Genomic DNA, 21,547 nt, shown 5'->3' with positions numbered 1-21,547 from the left:
AGAAAGAGAAAGGCTGGATGATGCCTAACTAGGCAAATGTGTCTTCATCCATAATCTGCATGTGAGAGTTAGGTGGAAGTGAGGGAGATAGGTTAGTAGCAACAATTTCATATACAATTTAGTTCTTTTTAAAATAAAATTGCCTAACCAAGGGCACATTTTTAAATAGCATTTGTGACACATATTGAACTTTTATGACTTTGGTTCTCTTCCCTGAAAACTATCTTTGTGTGGTTATAGACCAGCATAATTAAAATGTGGCTTTTTATGATTCTATAAATCTGAATTGATCAAGAAAGCAGTACATCTATGGCTTGTAAACTCTGGTTCTGGACTCTAGCCTTTGAGTTCTGTTCTTTTTGCTTAGTCCTTTCTGGAAATAAGACCCTATCATAGAGTTAGAGCAGAGCCAGTTTTGCTGAGGGGATCTCCAGCAGTGAGTCAAGACAAAAAGAACTTCACCTTTTAGACACCGGAGAAAGTTCATCCCAGTTAAGAGTTACAACATGGGAAAATTTTGTCTGTTTGTTTCACCACTACTCAGCCAATTGTTTTACCATTAGTGCAGCATATTTCTCAACACTGAAATTAAAACAGTAAATATATATTTAATAATGGCTGTATTTTATGAGAAACCATTCTATCCAGTGTGATTTGGAAGCAAGATGAGTGTAGACAAGTACTTAATATGTTAAAAATATGATAAAACATTGCACTTTAATTTCTCATGCAAATAATTTGTCAGCTTTAGTTGATAATAATAACAGCTATCATTCTTTGAGCTCTTAAAATGTGCCAGGCATAGTGGTAAGAACTTTAGGTGTGTTATTTAATTCTTGTGACAACCCAATGAAGTCAGTATTCCTATTATGTCCATTATTTTCTTCCTTTTTTTCCTTCTTTTTTATTGTGGTATAGTTGGTTTACAATATTATATGTTTTAGGTGTACAACCAGTGATTCACAGTTTTTAAAGGTTGTGCTCCATTTATAGTTAATATAAAATATTGGCTATATGCCGTGTGCTGTACAATATATCCTTGTAGCTTATACATTTTACACATAGTAGTTTGCATCTCTTAATCCCCTGTTATTTTTCCTATTTTTAGGAAGAGGAAACAGGCTCAGAGAGCTAGCAATGTCAGAGAGCTAGCAAAGCACCCCTCGTGTCTGTCTGATTCCAGAGCCCATAATCTTAACCTTTATGCTGTTCTGCCTACTGAGTGTTATTTATTCATAACCCAGTATGAATGTAGCTATGAAACTACTTTAAAAGTCATTGTAAAATTGCTTTTCTTCTGAACTTGGAAAATCATGAAAAGTACTTCTTAATTGGTCTATAGCAGTACCAAGAATAATTCTAGTGGCCTGTTACATCATGTAAAAAACTTAAAATTCTTTAGAGCAGAAAATTAAAGTCATAATAGCTTAGTGTATATGATTAGTTAGATTGCAGAACATGTACTTTTATCCCAATATAAGAAAATTACCTTGTGTAAGACAGTCTAACTAAAAGTAGATAAGACACATTGGTTGGGGAAGGGAATTTAAGTTTTTAACTAGAGCATGTAGATTTAGGGTGAGGTATGCGTTATGTCCTGTTGTCTGTGTGATTTGAGTACATCACTAAACCTTTGTTTCTCATTACCCTAACAAGTGAAATATAAATGACATAAAATTAAGAGTATTATGGAAGAAAACTTCTGCAAGTATCGTCATTGGGAATCTATTACTGAAAATTGTAGAACCTGATCTCATACTTTCAGAAATTTAAACATAATTAATTGGTCTTGCACATCAACTAAATATTTTGAACTCAAAAAACGGAAGTGGTTGGGGTGAAGATTTTTCAATGAGTTTCTACTTAAAAAATTTAGAAATAAATGTCTTAACTTAAATCTTCAGAGCACTATTGAGGGGGCACTCAGGCGTGGTGGTGGTGATATAGAGACTGGGCCAGGCAATAAGACAAACACCTGGTGAGTTTTTTAACATCTTAATTAGAATATAATTGCTTTACAATAGTGTGTTAGATTCCGCTGTATAACAAAGTGAATCAGCTATACATATACATACAACCCCATATCTCCTCCCTCATGCATCTCCCTCCCACACTCCCTATCCCACGCCTCTAGGTGGACAAAAAGCACCAAGCTGATCTCCCTGTGCTGTGTGGTTGCTTCCCACTAGCTATCTATTTTACATTTGATAGTGTATATATGTCCATGCCACCCTCTCACTTTGTCCCAGCTTACACATCCCCCTCCCCGTGTCCTCAAGTCCATTCTCTATGTCTGCGTATTTATTCCTGTCCTGCCCATAGGCTCTTCAGAACCATTTTTTTTTTAGATTCCATATATATGTGTTAGCATATGGTATTTGTTTTTCTCTTCCGGACTTACTTCACTCTGTATGACAGACTCTAGGTCCATCTACCTCACTACAAATAACTCAATTTTGTTTCTTTTTATGGCTGAGTAATATTCCATTGTATATATGTGCCACATCTTCTTTATCCAGTCATCTGTTGATGGACTCTTAGGTTGCTTCCATGTCCTGGCTATTGTAAATAGAGCTGCAATTAACATTGTGGTACATGACTCTTTATTTGTTGTTGTTTAATTAATTAATATATTTTTGGCTGTGTTGGGTCTTTGTTTCTGTGTGAGGGCTTTCTCTAGTTGTGACAAGCAGGGGCCACTCTTCATTACATTGTGCAGGCCTCTCATTGTCGCGGCCTCTCTTGTTGTGGAGCACAGGCTCCAGATGTGTAGGCTCAGTAGTTGTGGCTCACGGGCCCAGTTGCTCTGCAGCATGTGGGATCTTTCCGGACCAGGGCTCGAACCTGTGTCCCCTGCATTGGCAGGCAGATTCTCAAGCACTGCGCTACCAGGGAAGCCCTACATGACTCTTTTTGAATTATGGTTTTCTCAGGGTATGTGCCCAGAAGTGGGATTGCTGGGTCGTATGGTAGTTCTATTTTTAGTTTTTTGAGGAACCTCCATACTGTTCTCCATAGTGGCTTTATCAATTTATATTCCCACTAAAAGTGCAAGAGGGTTCCCTTTTCTCCATACACTCTCCAGCATTTATTCTTTGTAGATTTTTTGATGATGTCCATTCTTACTGGTGTGAGGTGATACCACATAGCAGTTTTGATTTGCATTTCTATAATGATTAGTGATGATGGGCATCCTTTCATGGGTTTGTTGGTAATCTGTATACCTTCTTTGGAGAAATGTCTATTTAGGTCCTCTGCCCACTTTTGGATTGGGTTGTTTGTTTTTTTGTTATTGAGCTGCATGAGCTGCTTATAAATTTTGGACATTATTCCTTTGTCAGTTGCTTCATTTGCAAATATTTTCTCCCATTCTGAGGGTTGTCTTTTTGTCTTGTTTATGGTTTCCTTTGCTATGGAAAAACTTTTAAGTTTGATTAGGTCCCATTTGTTTATTTTTGTTTTTATTTCCATTTCTCTCAGAGGTGGGTCAAAAAGGATCTTGCTGTGATATGTCATGGAATGTTCTGCCTATGTTTTCCTCTAAGTGTTTGATAGCGTCTGGCCTTACATTTAGGGCTTTAACCCATTTGAATTTATTTTTGTGTATGGTATTAGGGAGTGTTCTAATATCATTCCTTTACATGTAGCTATCCAGTTTTCCAAGCACCACTTATTGAAGAGGCTGTCTTTTCTCCATTGTATATTCTTGCCTCCTTTATCAAAGATAAGGTGACCATTGGTTCATGGGTTTATCTCTGGGATTTCTATCCTGTTCCATTGATCTATCTTTCTGTTTTATTGCCAGTACCATACTGTCTGGATTACTGTAACTTTGTAGTATATTCTTAAATCGGGAAGCCTGATTCCTCCAATTCCGTTTTTCTTTCTCAAGATTGCTTTGGCTATTCGGGGTCTTTTGTGTTTCCATACAAATTGTGAAATATTTTGTTCTGGTTCTGTGAAAAATTCCATTGGTGATAGGGATTGCATTGAATGTGTAGATTGCTTTGGGTAGTAGAGTCATTTTCACAATGTTGATTCTTCCAATCCAAGAACATGGTATATCTCCCCATCTGTTTGTATCATCTTTAATTTCTTTCTTTCGTGTCTTATAGTTTTCTGCATACAGGTCATTTGTCTCCTTAGGTAGGTTTATTCCTAGGTATTATATTCTTTTTGTTGCAGTGGTACATGGGAGTGTTTCCTTAATTTCTCTTTCGGATTTTTCATCATTAGTGTATAGGGATGCAAGAGCTTTCTGTGCATTAATTTTGTATAGTGCTACTTTACCCAATTCATTGATTAGCCCTAGTAGTTTTCCGGTAGCATCTTTAGGATTCTCTCTGTATAGTATCATGTCATCTGCAAACAGTGACAGCTTTACTTCTTCTTTTCCAATTTGGATTTCTTTTATTTCATTTTATTCTCTGATTGCTGTGGCTAAAACTTCCAAAACTATGTTGACTAATAGTAGTGAGAGTGGACAACATTTTCTTGCTCCTGATCTTAGAGGAAATGGTTTCAGTTTTTCATCATTGAGGATGATGTTGGCTGCGGGTTTGTCATATTTGCCCTTTATTATGTTGAGGTAAGTTCCCTCTATGCCTACTTTCTGGAGGGTTTTTATCATAAATGGGTGTTGAATTTTGTCAAAAGCTTTTTCTGCACCTATTGAGATGATCATATGGTTTTTCTCCTTCAATTTTTAATATGGCTTATCACATTGATTTATTTGCATACATTGAAGAATCCTTGCGTTCCTGGGGTAAACCCCACTTGATCTTGGTGTATGATCCTTTTAATGTGCTGTTGGTTTCTGTTTGCTGGTATTTAGTGGAGGATTTTTGCATCCATGTTCTTTATTGATATGGGCCTGTAATTTTCTTTTTTTGTGGCATCTTTGTCTGGTTTTGGTGTCAGGGTGATAGTGGCCTCGTAGGATGTGTTTGGGAGTGTTCCTCCCTCTGCTATATTTTGGAAGAGTTTGAGAAGGATAGGGGTTAGTTGTTCTCTAAATGTTGATAGAATTCACCTGTGAAGCCATCTTGTCCTCGGCTTTTTTTGTTGGAAGATTTTAAATCACTGTTTCAATTTCAGTGCTTGTGATTGGTCTGTTTATATTTTCTATTATTTCTTCCTTGTTCAGTCTGAGAAAGTTGTGTTTGTCTACGATTTTTTCCATTTCTTCCAGGTTGTCCATTTTATTGGCATATAGTTCTTGTAGTAATTTCTCATGATCCTTTGTATTTCTGCAGTGTCAGTTGTTACTTCTCCTTTTCATTTCTAATTCTATTGATTTGAGTCTCCTCCCTGTTTTAATCAATGAGTCTGGCTAATGGTTTATCAATTTTGTTTATCTTCTCAAAGAACCAGCATTTAGTTTTATTGATTTTTGCTATTGTTTCCTTCATTTATTTTTCATTTATTTCTGATCTGATCTTTATGATTTCTTTCCTTCTGCTAACTTTCAGGTTTTTTGTTCTTTTTTCTCTTATTGCTTTACCTGTAAAGTTAGGTGGTTTATTTGAGATGTTTCTTTTTTCTTGAGGTAGGATTGTTCTGCTATAAACATCCCTTTTAGAACTACTTTTGCTGCATCCCTTAAGTTTTGGTTCATAACGTCTTCATTGTCATATGTTTCTTGGAATTTTTTGATTTCCTCTTTGAGTTCTTCAGTGATCTCTTGGTTATTTAGTAGTGTATTGTTTAGCCTCCTTGTGTTTGTATTTTTACACATTTTTTTCCTCTAATTGATACATAGTCTCAGAGCATTGTGGTTGAAAAAGAAACTTGATACAGTTTTAATGTTCTTACATTTACCAAGGGTTGGTTTGTGACCCAAGGTATGATCTGTCCTGGAAAATGTTCCATGAGCACTTGAGAAGAAAGTGTAATCTTCTGTTTCTGGTTGAAATGTCATATAAATATCAATTAAGTTCATCTTGTTCAATGTATCATTTAAAGCTTGTGTTTCCTTACTTATTTTCATTTTGGATGATCTGTCCATTGGTGAAAATGGGGTGTTAAAAGTCCCCTACTATGATTGTGTTCCTGTTGATTTCCCCTTTTATGGCTGTTAGCATTTGCCTTATATATTGATGTGCTCCTATGTTGGGTGCGTAATATTTAAAATTATTATATCTTCTTCTTGTATTGATCCCTTGACCATTATGTAGTGTCCTATTTTGTCTCTTGTAATAGTCTTTATTTTAAAGTCTATTTTGTCTGATAGGTGAACTGCTACGCTATCTTTCTTTTGATTTCCATTTGCATGGAATATCTTTTTTCCATCCCCTCACTTTCAATCTGTATGTGTCCCTAGGTCTGAAGTGTGTTTCTTGTTTTTGTATCCATTCATCCAGTCTATGTCTTTTGTTGGGAGCATTTAATCCACTTACATTTAAGGTTATTATCAATATGTATGTTTCTATTACTATTTTCTTAATTGTTTTGTATTTGTTATTTTAGATATTTTCCTTCTCTTTTGTTTTCTGCCTAGAGAAGTTCCTTTAGCATTTGTTGTAAAGCTTGTTTGGTGGTGCTGAATTCTTTTAGCTTTTGCTTGTCTGTAAAGTTTTTAATTTCTCTGTCAAATCTGAATGAGATCCTTCCAGGGTAGAGTAGTCTTGGTTGTAGATTTTTCCCTTTCATCACTTTAAATATGTCCTGCCACTCCCACTCCCTTCTGGCTGGCAGAGTTTCTGCTGAAGAATCAGCTGTTAACCTTATGGGGATTCCCTTGTATGTTATTTGTTGTTTTTCCCTTGCTGCTTTTAATATTTATTCTTTGTATTTAATTTTTGATACTTTGAATAATATGCGTCTTGGTGTGTTTCTCCTTGGATTTATCCTGTATGGCACTCTCTGTGCTTCCTGGACTTGATTGACTATTTCCTTTCCCATATAGTTTCCTATTTTCAACTATAATCTCTTCAAATATTTTTTCAGTCCTTTTATTTTTCTCTTCTTCTTCTGGAACCCCTATAATTTGCATGTTGGTGTGTTTAATATTGTCCTAGAAGTCTTTGAGATTGTCCTTAATTCTTTTCATTCTTTTTTCTGCTCTGCAGTAGTTATTTCCATTATTTTATCCTTCCGGTCACTTATCCATTCTTCTGTCTCAGTTATTCTGCTATTGATTCCTTCTAGAGAATTTTTAATTTCATTTAGTATGTTGTTCATCATTGTTTGTTTACTCTTTAGTTATTTTAGGTCCTTGTTAAATGTTTCTTGTGTTTTCTCCATTCTATTTTGGATCATCTTTACTATCATTACTCTGAATTCCTTTTCAGGTAGACTACCTATTTCTTTTACATTTGGTTGGTCTGGTGAGTTTTTACCTTGCTCCTTCATCTGCTGTGTATTTTTCTGTCTTCTCAGGTTGCTTAAGTTACTGTTCTTGGGTTCTCCGTGTCGCAGGCTGCAGGTTCGTAGTTCCCGTTGTTTTTGGTGTCTGCTCCCAGTGGGTAAGGTTGGTTCCGTGGGTTCCATAGGCTTTCTGGTGGAGGGGACTGGTGCCTGTGTTCTGGTGGATGAGGCTGGATCTTGTCTTTCTGATGGGCAAGACCACGTCCAGTGGTTTGTTTTGGGGTGTCTGTGACCCTTTTATGATTTTAGGCAGCCTCTCTGCTAATGGGTGGGGTTGTGTTCCTGTCTTGTGAGTTGTTTGGCATAGGGTGTCCAGCACTTTAGCTTGCTGGTCATTGAGTGGAACTGGGTCTTAGCGTTGAGGTGGAAATTTCTGGGAAAGCATTTGCCCTTTGATATTACATGAGGCCAGGAGGTCTCTGGTGGACCAATGTCCTGAACTCGGCTCTCCCACCTCAGAGGGTCAGACCTGACACCTGGCCAGAACACCAAGACTGTTTCAGCCACATGGCTCAGAAGTAAAGTGAGAAAAAGAAAGAAGAAATAAAGAAAGAAAAGAAAGAAAGAAAGAAAGAAAGAGAGAAAGAAAGAAAGAAAGAAAGAAAGAAAGAAAGAAAGAAAAGAAAGGAAGGAAGAAAGGAAGGAAGAAAGGAAGAGAAAGGAAGAAAGAAAGAGATAAATTGATAAAATAAAATAATATTATTAAAATAGAAAAAAAATATTTAAAATTAAAAATGAAAAGATCTAATAAAAAAAGAAAGAGAGAAAGAAAAAAGAAAGCAACCAAATCAAAAAACAAACTCACCAGTGATAACAAGTGCTAAAAAACATACTACAAAAAAACAAAATGAACAAAAAAAAGGACAGTCGGAACCCTAGGACAAATGGCAAAAGCAAAGCTATACAGACAAAAATCACACAAAGAAACATACACATACACACTCACAAAAAGAGAAAAAAGGGAAAAATAGATAGATAGATAGATAAAAAAGAAAGAGATCAACCATATCTATAAAGAAATCTACCAATGATAATAAGCTCTATATGCTAAACTAAGATAAACATGAAACCAGAAACAAATTAGATGCAAAATGCAAACCCCAAATCTACCGTTGCTCCCAGAGTCTACCACTTCAACTTTGGGATGATTCGTTGTCTATTCAGGTATTCCACAGATGCAGGATACATCAAGTTAATTGTGGAGATTTAATCTGCTGCTCCTGAGGCTGCTGCGAGAAATTTCCCTTTCTCTTCTTTGTTCTCATAGCTCCTGGGTTTCAGCTTTGGGTTTGGCCCCCCTCTGCATGTAGGTCGCCTGAGGGCATCTTTTGGGAAGTTTGAGGTCTTCTGCCAGAATTCAGTTGGTGTTCTGTAGGAATTGTTCCACATGTAGATGTAGTTTTGATGTATTTGTGGGGAGGAAGGTGATCTCCATCACTTATTCCTCCACTGTCTTGACGGTGCCCCCACACCTGGTGAGTTTTAAAGGGTATAAGTAGGAAGTGTGACAAGATCCAGAATAAGGCCAATTCTATACCAGACTTGGAGTTTATGTGATTTTTTAAAAAAGAAGTTGTTGAAAGGCAAATATAAAAATATTGTAGGATAATGTGACTAAATATTTACTTTGTCCAGTTGCATTAGGACTTATCATTATACTTTGAAGTTCAAATTGAAGAATGATTTTTGTTTAGTATGTATTTGTATCCCTTTTATTGTATGGTTATGATCAGGGTCTGCATGGGGGCTTAAGAGAGGTGTATGCATATATCTGTCTTGGCATTTAGTCTGACTCTACCGAAAAGTTGACCTTGAACTAAAGCTACACATCCCAGTGGATCCTTACACTGCCCAAATGTCAGGGACTGTGTGAGGGAGGTCCCACCAACCACACAGCATGTATATTCTTTCAGAAATTTGGTGACTCTAGATTTCATGAAAAGTGATGTACCATGTGATGTTTTGAAACACAAAGCATCTAACACAATATTATCTAAATAATTCATGTCTGGATACCTAAGTAGATTTACTATAAATCAATATCTAATTACTTTTTGAAAATCATTCATTTACAGAGATGGATTTTAGTTTTTCACTGCATAACGTGGTTGAATAGAGAAGTATTAGAATTGTACCTTCAGGTTAATGTATAAAACTAGGGTCACAGTGCGTAAACGTCTTATTGCTTGGAATATATAGAGAACATCTAAAAAGGGGCTATCATTATAAGAATTAAATACCATATTGTGCAACAGCTTATGTTAAGAGATTCTGTGGGAAGAAAAATTGCATAACCTGAACTTTTGGGTTGTCAAAACATGTATCTGTCCAGTAAGCAATTAAAAGGAAAGGTAGTTAGACAATTTCCTAATGAGTGAGATAATTATGACCTAATTCTATACCCATGTTTGCAAAAGGACCACCATTTGATGTCCTTATAAGGCTTCGTGAAAATATTTGAAGTTGCAATGGTGGACATTAATTTATGTGTCTATTTTGTTTTAATAAAAATGTATAGCAATTTTCATTTCATATGATTCGTTGTGAACCTTTATTATATGTAAAAGAATATGATAAAAAAGACAGATGCATGTTGTTGTATATAATAGCATTAATTTTTTTTCTAAATATTTTCTCAAGCTATAGAGATTGTTTCTATTATAGTAATTGTTTTCAAGTTACGTAATGCAGGTTTCTGCACATAAAAGAACAGATATTAAAGCCAAGTCAAAACATTGAACAAACTTAATAGTATATGTATACATACATACCATATAAACACTTGGCAGAGATGCTCAAGTGCAGAGCCTTACATAGGGTAGACAGTTTGAATAAATTATATGGGCAGGTCCTGCTAATGCTGGACCTATAGGCTGTGTTGGGAATTTTCTTCCTTTCACCCCCGAATTTATTAATTCATTGAGAAAATATTTATTGCCATCCACTGGGCTAGACTCTGGACCCAGGTCCTCAAGGGAAAAAAGCCAGGAATAAAGATTCCTCAGCCTCTTCCCTGAGCCAGAGGATGTGAGGTAGTATGGAGATGTCAATTTTAGGGACTATGTTATACAGTCTACAAATAAGGAGTTGTATGTGAGGGGCTCAAAGGCAGAAGTACCTCAGGAACTACTTGCCTGAAATTTGGTATGCTGTCTCACAGGAATCAACATTCTACCTCCCAACGAATGTCTCAAAGTACTTTGTCTACCCCTTCTAGTCACCCTGATGATGATCTCCTCCTTGAATAACTATTCTGAAAACAACAATAGTTTATTAGTTCAATTCAAGCTTTACTTAGTTTTCCTGCCATTTCACTAGAGAAGGGTGTGGGAAGTAGATCCTAGGCACAATTTGCACTTTCTTCTTATATGTGAACATTTTTCACAGGCATGATTATTATACAGTTATGATTAAAGCCAAATGTAGCAGTGATGACAAATTAAAGATTTGTGGTATCATTGCCTAACTATTTCTATCAGTTACCTTGGGATTCTGGAACAAAGCATGCTATGCCCCTTTTTCATTATCTGAAAAATGCCTTTTAGATTTCTCTATAATTCCTTCACTTTGGGACCACCCTGACCTTGAGCTTTTGTGTAAACAATTATGCCTTACAAAAATCTGAGGTGTATTCATTAACTCTTTTATTTATAACACCCCAACCATTTTATGTTCATTCTCCCTTCCTGTTTTCCTTGGCTGTTTCTTTTTTTTTCCCAAGGATTATAGGATTAAACCAACAATATGGTTTAATGTTTGGTTCAGGGTTCTACGTATCAATGCCCTTTATTTACTTTGGGTTTAACTCATGCCACTGCTATGCTAAATTTGATAAGGATCATCTCTTGAGCCAGACTTTCCAGTGTGGAAGCTATTCAGTGTTTGCCTTTGGTCAAGCATATAGCAAAGAGGCTAAGTGCTGAAATAATCAATATTTCTCCTTACGTTTCCACCAAATCATTAGATAAATAAAGAAAATTTTAGCTCCTCCTTCCCCCTCCCAACATATTTCTAACTCTCCCCACCACAAGCATTTGAACCTGATCAAAAATGGTTCCATCCATTACCAAGATTAATAGCATCGAAATCCAGTTGGGCCTTATTGTTCTTGTGGATAAATTTTCTCCTAGTACCAGACTGTTCTTAAAATAGCATTATGGGGAATTCCCTGGCGGTCCTGTGGTTAGGACTCCACACTTTCACTGCAGGGGACACGGATTCTGTCCCTCGTTAGAAAACTAGTATCCCACAGACTGCGTGTGGTGGCCAAAAAAAAAAAATAGCATTATGGCTTTCAAATGTTTATAACAGTGCTTTAGTGGGCTAAAGCAACTATATCTAGATAGAAAGGGCATGGTAAAAATTAATCTATTTTTTGATTAATGTCACTTGTTATTAAGAAACCTAGAGTATAACACTGGAAGTCCCTTCTTCATTGTGAAAACAAAAATGGCTTTCACTCTTTTCCATTTTTCTCAGCATCAAACATGCTAAAAATAAAATATTAAAAGCATCTGGGTAGAAGGAATCATAGGAGGTCATCCAGTCTATACACATAATGACTGCCTGTGAACTGTCCCAGAAAGATCGTAATCAATTTTCTCTTAGAAAACTCTCCAAAGAAGGAAATATACAACCTCCCTTGATAATATGCTACAGTACTACTTTCTATTCCTTGTTGTTCTAGACTCTGGGACTAAGATTGTGGAAATCTGGGTGACCAGTGAAGGTTATTTTTTACCTCTTTTTGTATAGTGAAGAGAAAGATTAGATTCTTGAAGCCGTGGAAGCAAAGGAAGTAAAGCACTGTACAGTACATAGGGATCCACCAGTAATCAATTCAACACATATTTCCTGAATACCTGCTGATAAAAATATTCAGCTCTGTGGGGGACAAGGTATTCATCCTGAAAGAGTTTACAACCTACCTTGTTTTAGAAAGCTTAAAATAGGTCTGATTTTTTTTTCCTCTTCTCTTCTGCCCCTCTCTTTTTTAGGAAGCATTCTGGGCCTTGTTCATGCCTGTAGATTAGTACACTCTAAGATCATGCCATAAGAGAATATTCCCATATATTGGTTATTTTGTGAGATGTGATTTATTGAATTTATACTAATCTCAAAATCAGCATCAGAGTAAAAAAAAAATCATGAAAAAACATTTTAAAATCAATAATCCCCTAAGTCCAAGTATTGGGCATTGTTCATTCGTAATAGTTGAATGTGTTATTAATGAAAAAAATCATATGGCATGGCTAACGTAAGACCTAATGTGATGCCTTTAAAAGGTTCAATTTTGAGAAAAATATTTTGTTATAAAATTATGGATTATACTACTTACTGTTGTAGAGAAAACACAGCTGTTTTAGAACTCTGAACTGAAGGCTGTGATTTTTTAATGTTGTTTAATAGTAATTTGTTTGGAATCCTTCCGATCATTAGTGTACTAATCAACAAGGGAGCCTTGGATCAGGGAGTAAAGGCGTTAGGATAATGATTAATCTCTATGCTTTTTTTCCCCATGTAAAATAGAAGAAATGACCTTATCTCCACTTCCCATGAATGTTAGATTTTTTAAAATGTGATGAATAGCAAGTACTTTGAGTTTCTTTGAAAGGAAAGGATTTTTCTTTAGCAGCCTGAAACATTTTGGCAAAACTCTTAAGGCAGAATGGTCTTTTCTATTTTTCTTTTATAAGTTGGCATTTTGCATTTTGTTTTTAGTAGTCCAAGATTAGGCTTCAAGAGAACCTCAACTCCTTGTTTTCTTTTGAAATCCTAATACTGCACATGAGAGAGTTTTACCTATCATTCTTTTCCATTGAAAATTAACTAACCTGTCTCTCGCTTTGTCACAAGCGAGAGAGAGGCATGGACATATATACACTACCAAACATCAGATAGATAGCTAGTGGGAAGCAGCCGCATAGCACAGGGAGATCAGCTCGGTGCTTTGTGACCGCCTGGAAGGGTGGGATAGGGAGGGTGGGAGGGAGGGAGACGCAAGAGGGAAGAGATATGGGAACATATGTATATATATAACTGATTCATTTTGTTGTAAAGCAGAAACTAACACACCATTGTAAAGCAATTATACTCCAATAAAGATGTTAAAAAAAAAGAAAATTAACTAAACTGTTAAGGAGAAATACTATAGACTTTTATGTTGTCTCTCTCCTCTCTCTCTCTCTCTCTCTTTTCTTTCCTCCACTTCCTCCCTTCCTCTCTCCCTCTCTCTCTGATTCTTTTCTATGCCCTTGTAAGAATGCACAGTGATATGCAGTTAGTTGAATGTGACGTTTAATAACAAAGTTGAGACCTGAAGAAGTTACATTTTAAGCTAGGAAAAGGGTACTAAGAAAAGATTATACAGGACCTTCAACTCAACTCTAGAAAATAGGCTAATAATGCTGTTTGTGACATTCACATTTCCGAATTGGAGTTGACACATATAAAAACTTATAAATGTATATTATTGTGTTCTAGAAAGAGAATTTTATGCTATTGAAAATGATCACATTCTTTTCATTGATAATCACTCTTTTTGGATGATTTCCTCCTTATCCTTCATTTCTTCTGAATCTATGTCAGTAGCTCTTATGCTTATTTGTAAAATATTAAAAATCTACTCTCTTTGGGTATTTTTCAGCTATTTCAGGCAAATTTACAATAGGTTCCGGTCTCAAGACCTTCCTAAAATTTAAACAAATTTTGTGAAACCGTATTATATATACCCCAAATATGGCTTCTTTAAAGTAAAATTTATGAACCAGGAAGACAAGCTGAGGCACAGGTTATGTGCTTAACCCCAAACTACATAGTTCGAAGCAAAACTGTGAGTGAATCAAGAATAGACACTAAAAGGCCTTTTTGGGGGGTCACAATCTGTGAGATTAAGATGGTTTGTATATACTAACTTAATTTTATACAAAAGCTTATTTTGAGTCTCCTTTATGATTCCACTGCATTTGTCTTAAACTCCATTTTTTGACATAGTATAATAAAAGGACCACTAATCATCCTTTGTTCAGCCTTTTTTTTTTTTTTTTTTGTCAACAGTCTTTTTCCCCAACTCTGGGACTGGGAACACAGTTTTGTTTTGCTTTTTGTGTTTTTTGAAAATTTTTTTGGCTGTACCTCATGGCATGTGAGATCTTAGTTTCCTGACCAGGGATCGAACCTTTACCCCCTGCATTGGAAGCACGGATTCTTAACCACTGGACTGCCAGGGAAGTCCCCAGTTTTGTTTTTTTTTTAAACAAAGTCATTACAGAAACCATGAGGGGGTGGTGGTGTTAGTTTCTTCTTGGAGATTGCTGCTTAAAGCTGACTCAATTTCTGTCTTTTCTGAAGAAGATAATAGATCAGATAATGACCTGATGAGTGAAATGTAGAGCTAAGTAAACCTGGCATCCTCCTAAAGGCCCTGCACAAATGGAGACTATATTTCACTCAACACCCATGCCTTTCTTCAAGGCTTTCAAGCCTGAAGAAAGTTCTGCCACCCCCAATACCAGTTCTATTAATTTTATATAATTAAGAGTAAGGAAACATAATGATCCTAGTTGGACTGTTAATCAAAATTTGGGCCACTACCAATTATATTGTAAATAAAGTCAAGGCCTCAGAAAGACGATTGCTGTACCTTAACCTAAGTATGGGTAGTAATTTAATTTTTCTTTGGAAAAAAATGAAGTTTCTTTGTAAAATTAGGCCTTTGTCACATTTTTAGGCATCTGCATTCAGCCCAATGTTCTTCTGAATATTCTTTGGTGAAACCGATGTATTTATAAATATTAGCTGACCTTTTGCTCCTATAAAGTTTTTTTCCCCATAATGAGTGAGGTTATGTTGATAATATTAATCTTGAGAAATAGGAGGACATGAATTAGGAATCTTAGCATCCATTTGATAATATATATATTTCTGAGAACTACAGGGTAAAATGCCAGCTGACTTAAATTGATACTTTATCTTTTATTGGGAGAAAAATCGTTCTCTCAATTGTCTCTCCCTCTGCAATCCATTCCACACAGGATCCTCATATTAACCTTCCTAAATATACCTTAATCTTTTCCAGAAGACACCCTCAACTTAGGTTATGTGTCTTTTTATAATCTAGTAGCACCTTGTGCATATTTTTATATCATAGCATATTGGATTGGCCAAAAAGTTCGTTCGGGTTTTCATATGAAAACCCGAACGGACTTTTCAGCCAACCCAGTATTATAATTTTCTGTTTATATCTGTCTTTCCCACTAGACTGTGAACTCCTTGGGCTCAGGGTCTTTGTTTTGTGCACCTCTGTTGTATTCTCAGTCTGTAGCACAGTGCCCAGTCCCCAGAACTATGTAATGAATACATGCTTATGGACTTAGTGGATGTATAAATGAATGCATGTGTGAATAAAGCACTTGATTTATCCCAAACAATGATTTCAGTAAAATCATGGATTTAATGTGCTAATTACCTATTTTTTCTATTACACATTAGCATAAACACATACAATTAAAGAAACATCTTTAATCAGGTACTAAAAATCACCTTGTGTGCCATCAATGGAAAGCGCTGCACTAGAGGCACTGTTTGGTCCAGACATCTGAGTTTACTACTTCCTGCATGTGTCAGGTATATCATCACCTCTGTGCCTTTGCTTCCAGTGTTTCCTCCACCTGAGTTATCATTCTTTTCCCATTCCACAGGCCTTGGTCTTACCCATCTTTACCCCTCCTCCCTAATGAAGTCTTTTCTGGCTACTTAAAGTAAGGCAGTTCTCTCTACCTCTAAACTCCTTTAGCATTCATTTTCTATGTTTCATAAGGGGTACTCATCATACTGTTAGCTATGTTCTGATTACTCCATTAAAGTCTCTGAGGATGGAGACTATATCATATATGTCTTCAGTCCCTAGCCCAGAGAGACGTTCAGTAAATGCTTGTTGCTCAATTACTTTTCTCAGTGATGTTATTGCCTTAATAAAATAAGCAACATTAGTGTAAGATTTTATGTGAAAGGAATTGTATCTATCAGTGAAGTCTAATTCAAGACCCATATAATTTTTTAGGTGAACTGGACCTATAGCCCAATCTGTCTAACATTTTACCCAATGCAAACATGTTTTTTTAACAGCCTTTTAAATATTGACCTTCTCCATGGATACTTCTAGTAATTCTTCAAATAGATTGCTCCATTGTCAGAAAACTCTGGTTAATGTATACTAATAACTACTACTATTAACTCCTAAGTTAGTAAATAGAACTTCTAGAAGATATCCAAGTCCTAATTTCTGGAACCTGTGAAGATTACCTTAAAAAGGGTAAACTTCACAGGTTCCAGAAAAAGGGACTTTGCTGCTATGATTCAGTTAAGGATCTTGAGATAGGGAGATTATTCTGGATTATCTAGGTGGGCACTAAATGTAATTATAAGGGTCCTTATAAGAGGGTAGCAGAGGAAGATTTGATGACAGAAGGGAAAATAGGAGATATGATGATGGAAATAGGTTGAGAGTGATGCAAGGAAGGGGTCATAAGCCAAGAAATGCAGGTGGCCTCTAGAAACTAAAAGAGGCAAGGAAAACAGAATCCCTCCTAGAGCCCTCAGAAGGAACCAGCGCTGCCACCATCTTGATTTTAGTTCCATGAAACTAATTTCAAACTCTGACCTCTAGAACTGTAAGTGAATAAATCTGCATTGTTTTAACCTACTAAACTGGTGGTAATTTCTTTTTGTGACCATAAGGAACTAATAGAACTCCCAGCTCTGCCATTGATAAGTCATATATTCTTGGCCAAGTCACTTAACTCTGTCAATGTTTTTGTTTCTCTTAGGTAAAGAGAATGGATTTAACATTGCCTATATTACAGATCATTCAAGCCTGTTGTGAGGAAATTCGTAAAGTTGTACCTGAAATAAATGCTTTGGGCTTTTACAACAGAGATATCATCATGAAAAATGGAGGGCCAAAGACCAAATGAGAAATTGGTTGTTAGGCCCCCAACACCAGTTAAAAATGTGGTGCAAATTTTTAGATACTTCATGGATTTTAGACTGCCACATTTTATTTTGATCTGAAGGAAATTCCAGAGCTATTACTAAGGCAATCAGTTAGTCTCTCATTTAAGAGTTCTATTTTATTTTTCTGCTTAAAAGCAACCAAAATGTTCTCTTCTGTACATTTCCCACCGCCATATGCCCTTACTCTGCTGATCTATTTCAGAACAGAGAGCCTGTCTCATTGCTTACAAAACCCTTGAGGCTTGAATCTATGTGGAGAATGCACAATAATTCCTGAACAAACTATCAGATGGGACTGTTGACAGCTTCCTAGTTTGAAGGAAACCAGTTGTCTTATGTTTTCACTTTTGCTTTAGAAATGAGTTTTTTTTACTTGCTGTCTTGATAAGTTTCTAAAAGGCACAATGATTTCATTTGCTTTTTAAGCTTTTAGTAACAATAATATTTTACTTGCAAATATTCTTTAAATCATAGGATTTTTGAAAATCAGTTGTTTTTTAGTTATTGTAAGCTAGACGTGCTATTAAATTGCCCAAACCAAGAGTGGGTTGAGTACAATGAATGGTGAAATAATGCTTGGAGTATTAACCCACATGATAACATATTTCACTCATTTCATGGATTTGCACTCTCTTGTAATTCACAGAAGTTATTACAAAATAAACTGTGACCATGTTCATATGTTCATGTTCTCTCATATATTTCACTAAGCAGGGAATTTTAGGTACTAGGGCTCTAGAAAATACGATTACAGTGATTGCACATAAATATGTATAGACATTTCTTTGTGATAGTTAATGTGTTTACAAGAACAGTCCATTTTAACAGTCCAGAGTATATAGCTAATCCACTTTGTTTATATGTTTTGTGTATATAACTCTAAATTCTTTTTTTCAACAAAATGACATGAAGTGTGACACATGAGGTATAGCTTGTGAGTTACATATAGAACTTAGAGGTTTTAAGATTAGCCCCACTGAAGTTTGGGAATCCTGAGTGGCCTGGATGGAATGGTGGTCCTCTTTTGAAAAGAACATAGATAATTGGTTAACTCTTTTTTAGGGAAGTCTGTGATGCATATTCATCTCAGCTGCCTAGAATTCATTTTCTAGGAGGCTACGGAGGAGGTATCAATGATTAAATTACATGGGGTTACTAGTAATTAGAGAGTTTCTGGCCATGTGGTATAGTGGAAAATATACTGGATTTGGAGTAGAAAGTTCAGAGGTTGAGTTTTAGTTCCACCATTCATAGCTATCTTATAGTTTCCCTAGTTTCTGTGAACCTCGGTGACCTCAACTAAAAAATGAATATACTAATACTTGTTCTACCTATTCCATTAGGTTATCGTAATGAATGAGTGAATATATATTAATTTATCAAGTATATTTTGAACATTTTCTATGTGCTTGGTTCTGTATTAGGCCCCAGGGATTCTGCAGTGAACACGATTGACATAACTCCTACTTTCATTAATCTTACATTCTGATGGAAAAATTAGTAAACACATAAATAAATATGTAATTACAACTTGTGATAAGTGCCATGAAGGAAGAAGACAGAGTTTAGCATGAGAGAGTAACAAGAGACTTACTTTAGGTAGTGTGGTCAGGGAAGGTCCCACTGTGAAGGTGATAATTAAGCTTAGTCCTGAAGGAAAAAAGGAAGAACCTGGTAGATGACATGCAAGAAAAAGAATATTTCAGGCAGAGGAATAGCAACTGCAAAGACCAAGAGGAGGAAATGAGCTTGGCATACTTGAGGAATACAGACAATCCCTGGTGTAGCTGGAACAAATTGAAAAATTTGAAATAAAAATGGAGTAGAAGTCAGAAGATAGAACAAATAGAGCCTTGATAGTACAATGGCAAACTTTATGAACTCTAAAATCTTCTGTAAGTTTAAAGTGGTGATAGCATTGGTGGCACCACTATTATCAACATAATATCCCTGAGTTCTTTCATCCCTTTAATATGTGGTCTTAAGTGACTCAACATGTGAAGATAAAGCCTGTGGATTCCTGTATTTGTACTTAGAGCTAAATGGGATGAAAACCAGATTTCTCTCACTTGCCTTAAGATCAAAAGTATGCTAGGTGTCTTCCATGATTACTTTCCCCCAAATGAGATTATTGGTTCCTTGGAGTTCCTAATTACTTCATACTAGGTTGAAGAGTTTTAGCTGTTTGTAACATCAACAGTTTCATTCATGTAAAATGAGTAGAGAATTCTTCTATCGAGAGTGGCCACTAGAAGGTATACGTCTTTACATAACACTTTTCAGGTAAAACAAGGGCTTACTTTTCCAACTAGTTTCTGGAGGAGATAGAGATTCAGGGAGAACTGCACATCCCTTACCCTACCTGGATTATCTGGTTGTTAAAATGGAAGACTTCTTGGGACAACAACATAGCAGAGTAGGAAGTGTCCTTAGAAATTAGCTATTTCATATTCCTTGTTATATATATAAAGAACTGTAGCTCAGGGACTAGACTCCAGGTCACCTGACTCCCAGGTCAGTGCTTTTTAGAACAATGTGTTCATATGTTGAAGTAAGTCAAATATGTTCTCTAGTTGGTGGTCTGTGGCTCTTCAGGGAGAGAAACCAGAAAAAGCATGTTGAATTGCCCTTGGAAAATTTTCAAGTAGAAATGGGTTTAAATATTGTTTTAGTAGAAGCCTGTGAACACAAGCATTGTTCACTCTTAATCTTTTATGAAAATAGTTTTCTGCCAACAAAAATAATACATTTCACCAGACATATCTAAAAAGATGGACTTGCAGATGAAGTTTTATTTGTAAATTCGGAGGCAAGCAAATACTTATCACTCCTACCTCCTTTTGTCATTTAAAACAGCTGTGAAGAACAGTGTCTTTTTTTTTAAGTGAGGAGAGTTGAATTTCATTTTGTGTATATTATTAGCCTTTGAAGGTATCAGTATATATCGTTTGTCATTTTTAGAACAGAAAAATTAGGTTATATTTTTGGACACTTCCTTTTAATAATCTTTTCTATCTGAACCTAAGGATCTAAACAAAGTAGTAAACTGTATTATGGGATTTTTCCTCTGTTAGAAAGCAGTCAACTTGTTGCTATAGCTGATTAGAAGGGGGATTCCTAACTCTTAACAACTGCTAGTAGTTATCAATTTAACTGAATTGCTATCTGTTAAATGATGATTGTGTTGTCAATTTTTGTGAAGAACTAGTCAAATTTTTGCTGAAAAGTTAAGTATAGTTAAGTTCAAAAGAGATTATCCAATATGTGTAAGATTAAGGTGTGCTAGCAGTTTTCAAAATGACTCATAATTTAAGTATTTGAATAACATTGTGATATTATATATATATATGTGTGTATATATATTTTTTGTCTGTCTCTGGTTCCTGGCACAGAACTCCTAAAACCTTTGGAGTATCCTTAGAGATAGGAGTGCCTTTTGTTATTCATAATGGCACCTTTCAACCACACCTGAGTTTATGCTGATGAGGTGGCTCTTGTCAGAGTGGGGCCTCTAGATAGCTTCCAGGATTGGGGGGCTGGTCTCCAGAGACACCAACCAATAGATTAGAGGGTTGGAACATTTACCCCCCACAACCCCGGGGAGGGAGAAGTTCTGGAGATTGAATTCAGTCACCAATGGTCAATGATTTAATCAATCATGCCTACATGAAACCTCCATTAAAAACTCCTAAATAACAGGGTCTGGGGAGCTTCCAAGTTTGTGAATACTATATTCACATTCCAGGGGGTGGTTCACCTTGACTCCACAGGGACAGAGGCTTCTGTGCATGGGACCCTTCCAACCCTCACCCTATTTACCTATTCAACTGGTTGCTTATTTGTATCCTTTATAATAAACTATAATAGGAAGTAGAGCACTTTCCTGAGTTCTATGGGTTGTTCTAGTGAATTAGCGATGCTGAAGGGGGCTTGTGGGAGCTTGAATTTGTAGTTGGCCAGGCAGAAGTGTGAGTCACCTGGGAACTCTACTTGTGGTTGGCATATGAATTGAGGGCAGTCTTGTGGGACTGAGCCCTCTAATTTGTGGGATCTCATTTAACTACAGGTAGTGTCAGAACTGTATTGATGGATACCCAGTTGGTGTTGGAGAATTGGTTGTTGGTATAGAAAAATGACATGTAGTTGTCAGAAAAACCACACAATC

The 21,547-nt window shown here is 36.1% G+C and overlaps 1 protein-coding gene across 1 annotated transcript in view; it reads left to right on the top strand.

The window, feature by feature from the left end:
* The window catches only part of SH3BGRL (SH3 domain binding glutamate rich protein like), a 91,698-nt gene that overhangs the window by 8,202 nt on the left and 61,949 nt on the right, over positions 1 to 21,547 (top strand). The window contains exons 2-3 of the mRNA XM_019932205.3: positions 1,905 to 1,978; positions 7,381 to 7,426. Coding sequence (XP_019787764.1) covers positions 1,905 to 1,978; positions 7,381 to 7,426 — 120 coding nt within the window. The remainder of the gene's footprint in view (positions 1 to 1,904; positions 1,979 to 7,380; positions 7,427 to 21,547) is intronic.

Source organism: Tursiops truncatus, chromosome X (assembly GCF_011762595.2).
Source record: "Tursiops truncatus isolate mTurTru1 chromosome X, mTurTru1.mat.Y, whole genome shotgun sequence".
Taxonomy (NCBI): Eukaryota; Metazoa; Chordata; class Mammalia; order Artiodactyla; family Delphinidae; genus Tursiops; species Tursiops truncatus.
The sequence above is the reverse complement of the archived record's forward strand: the minus strand, read 5'-3'. Positions and strand labels throughout refer to the sequence as shown.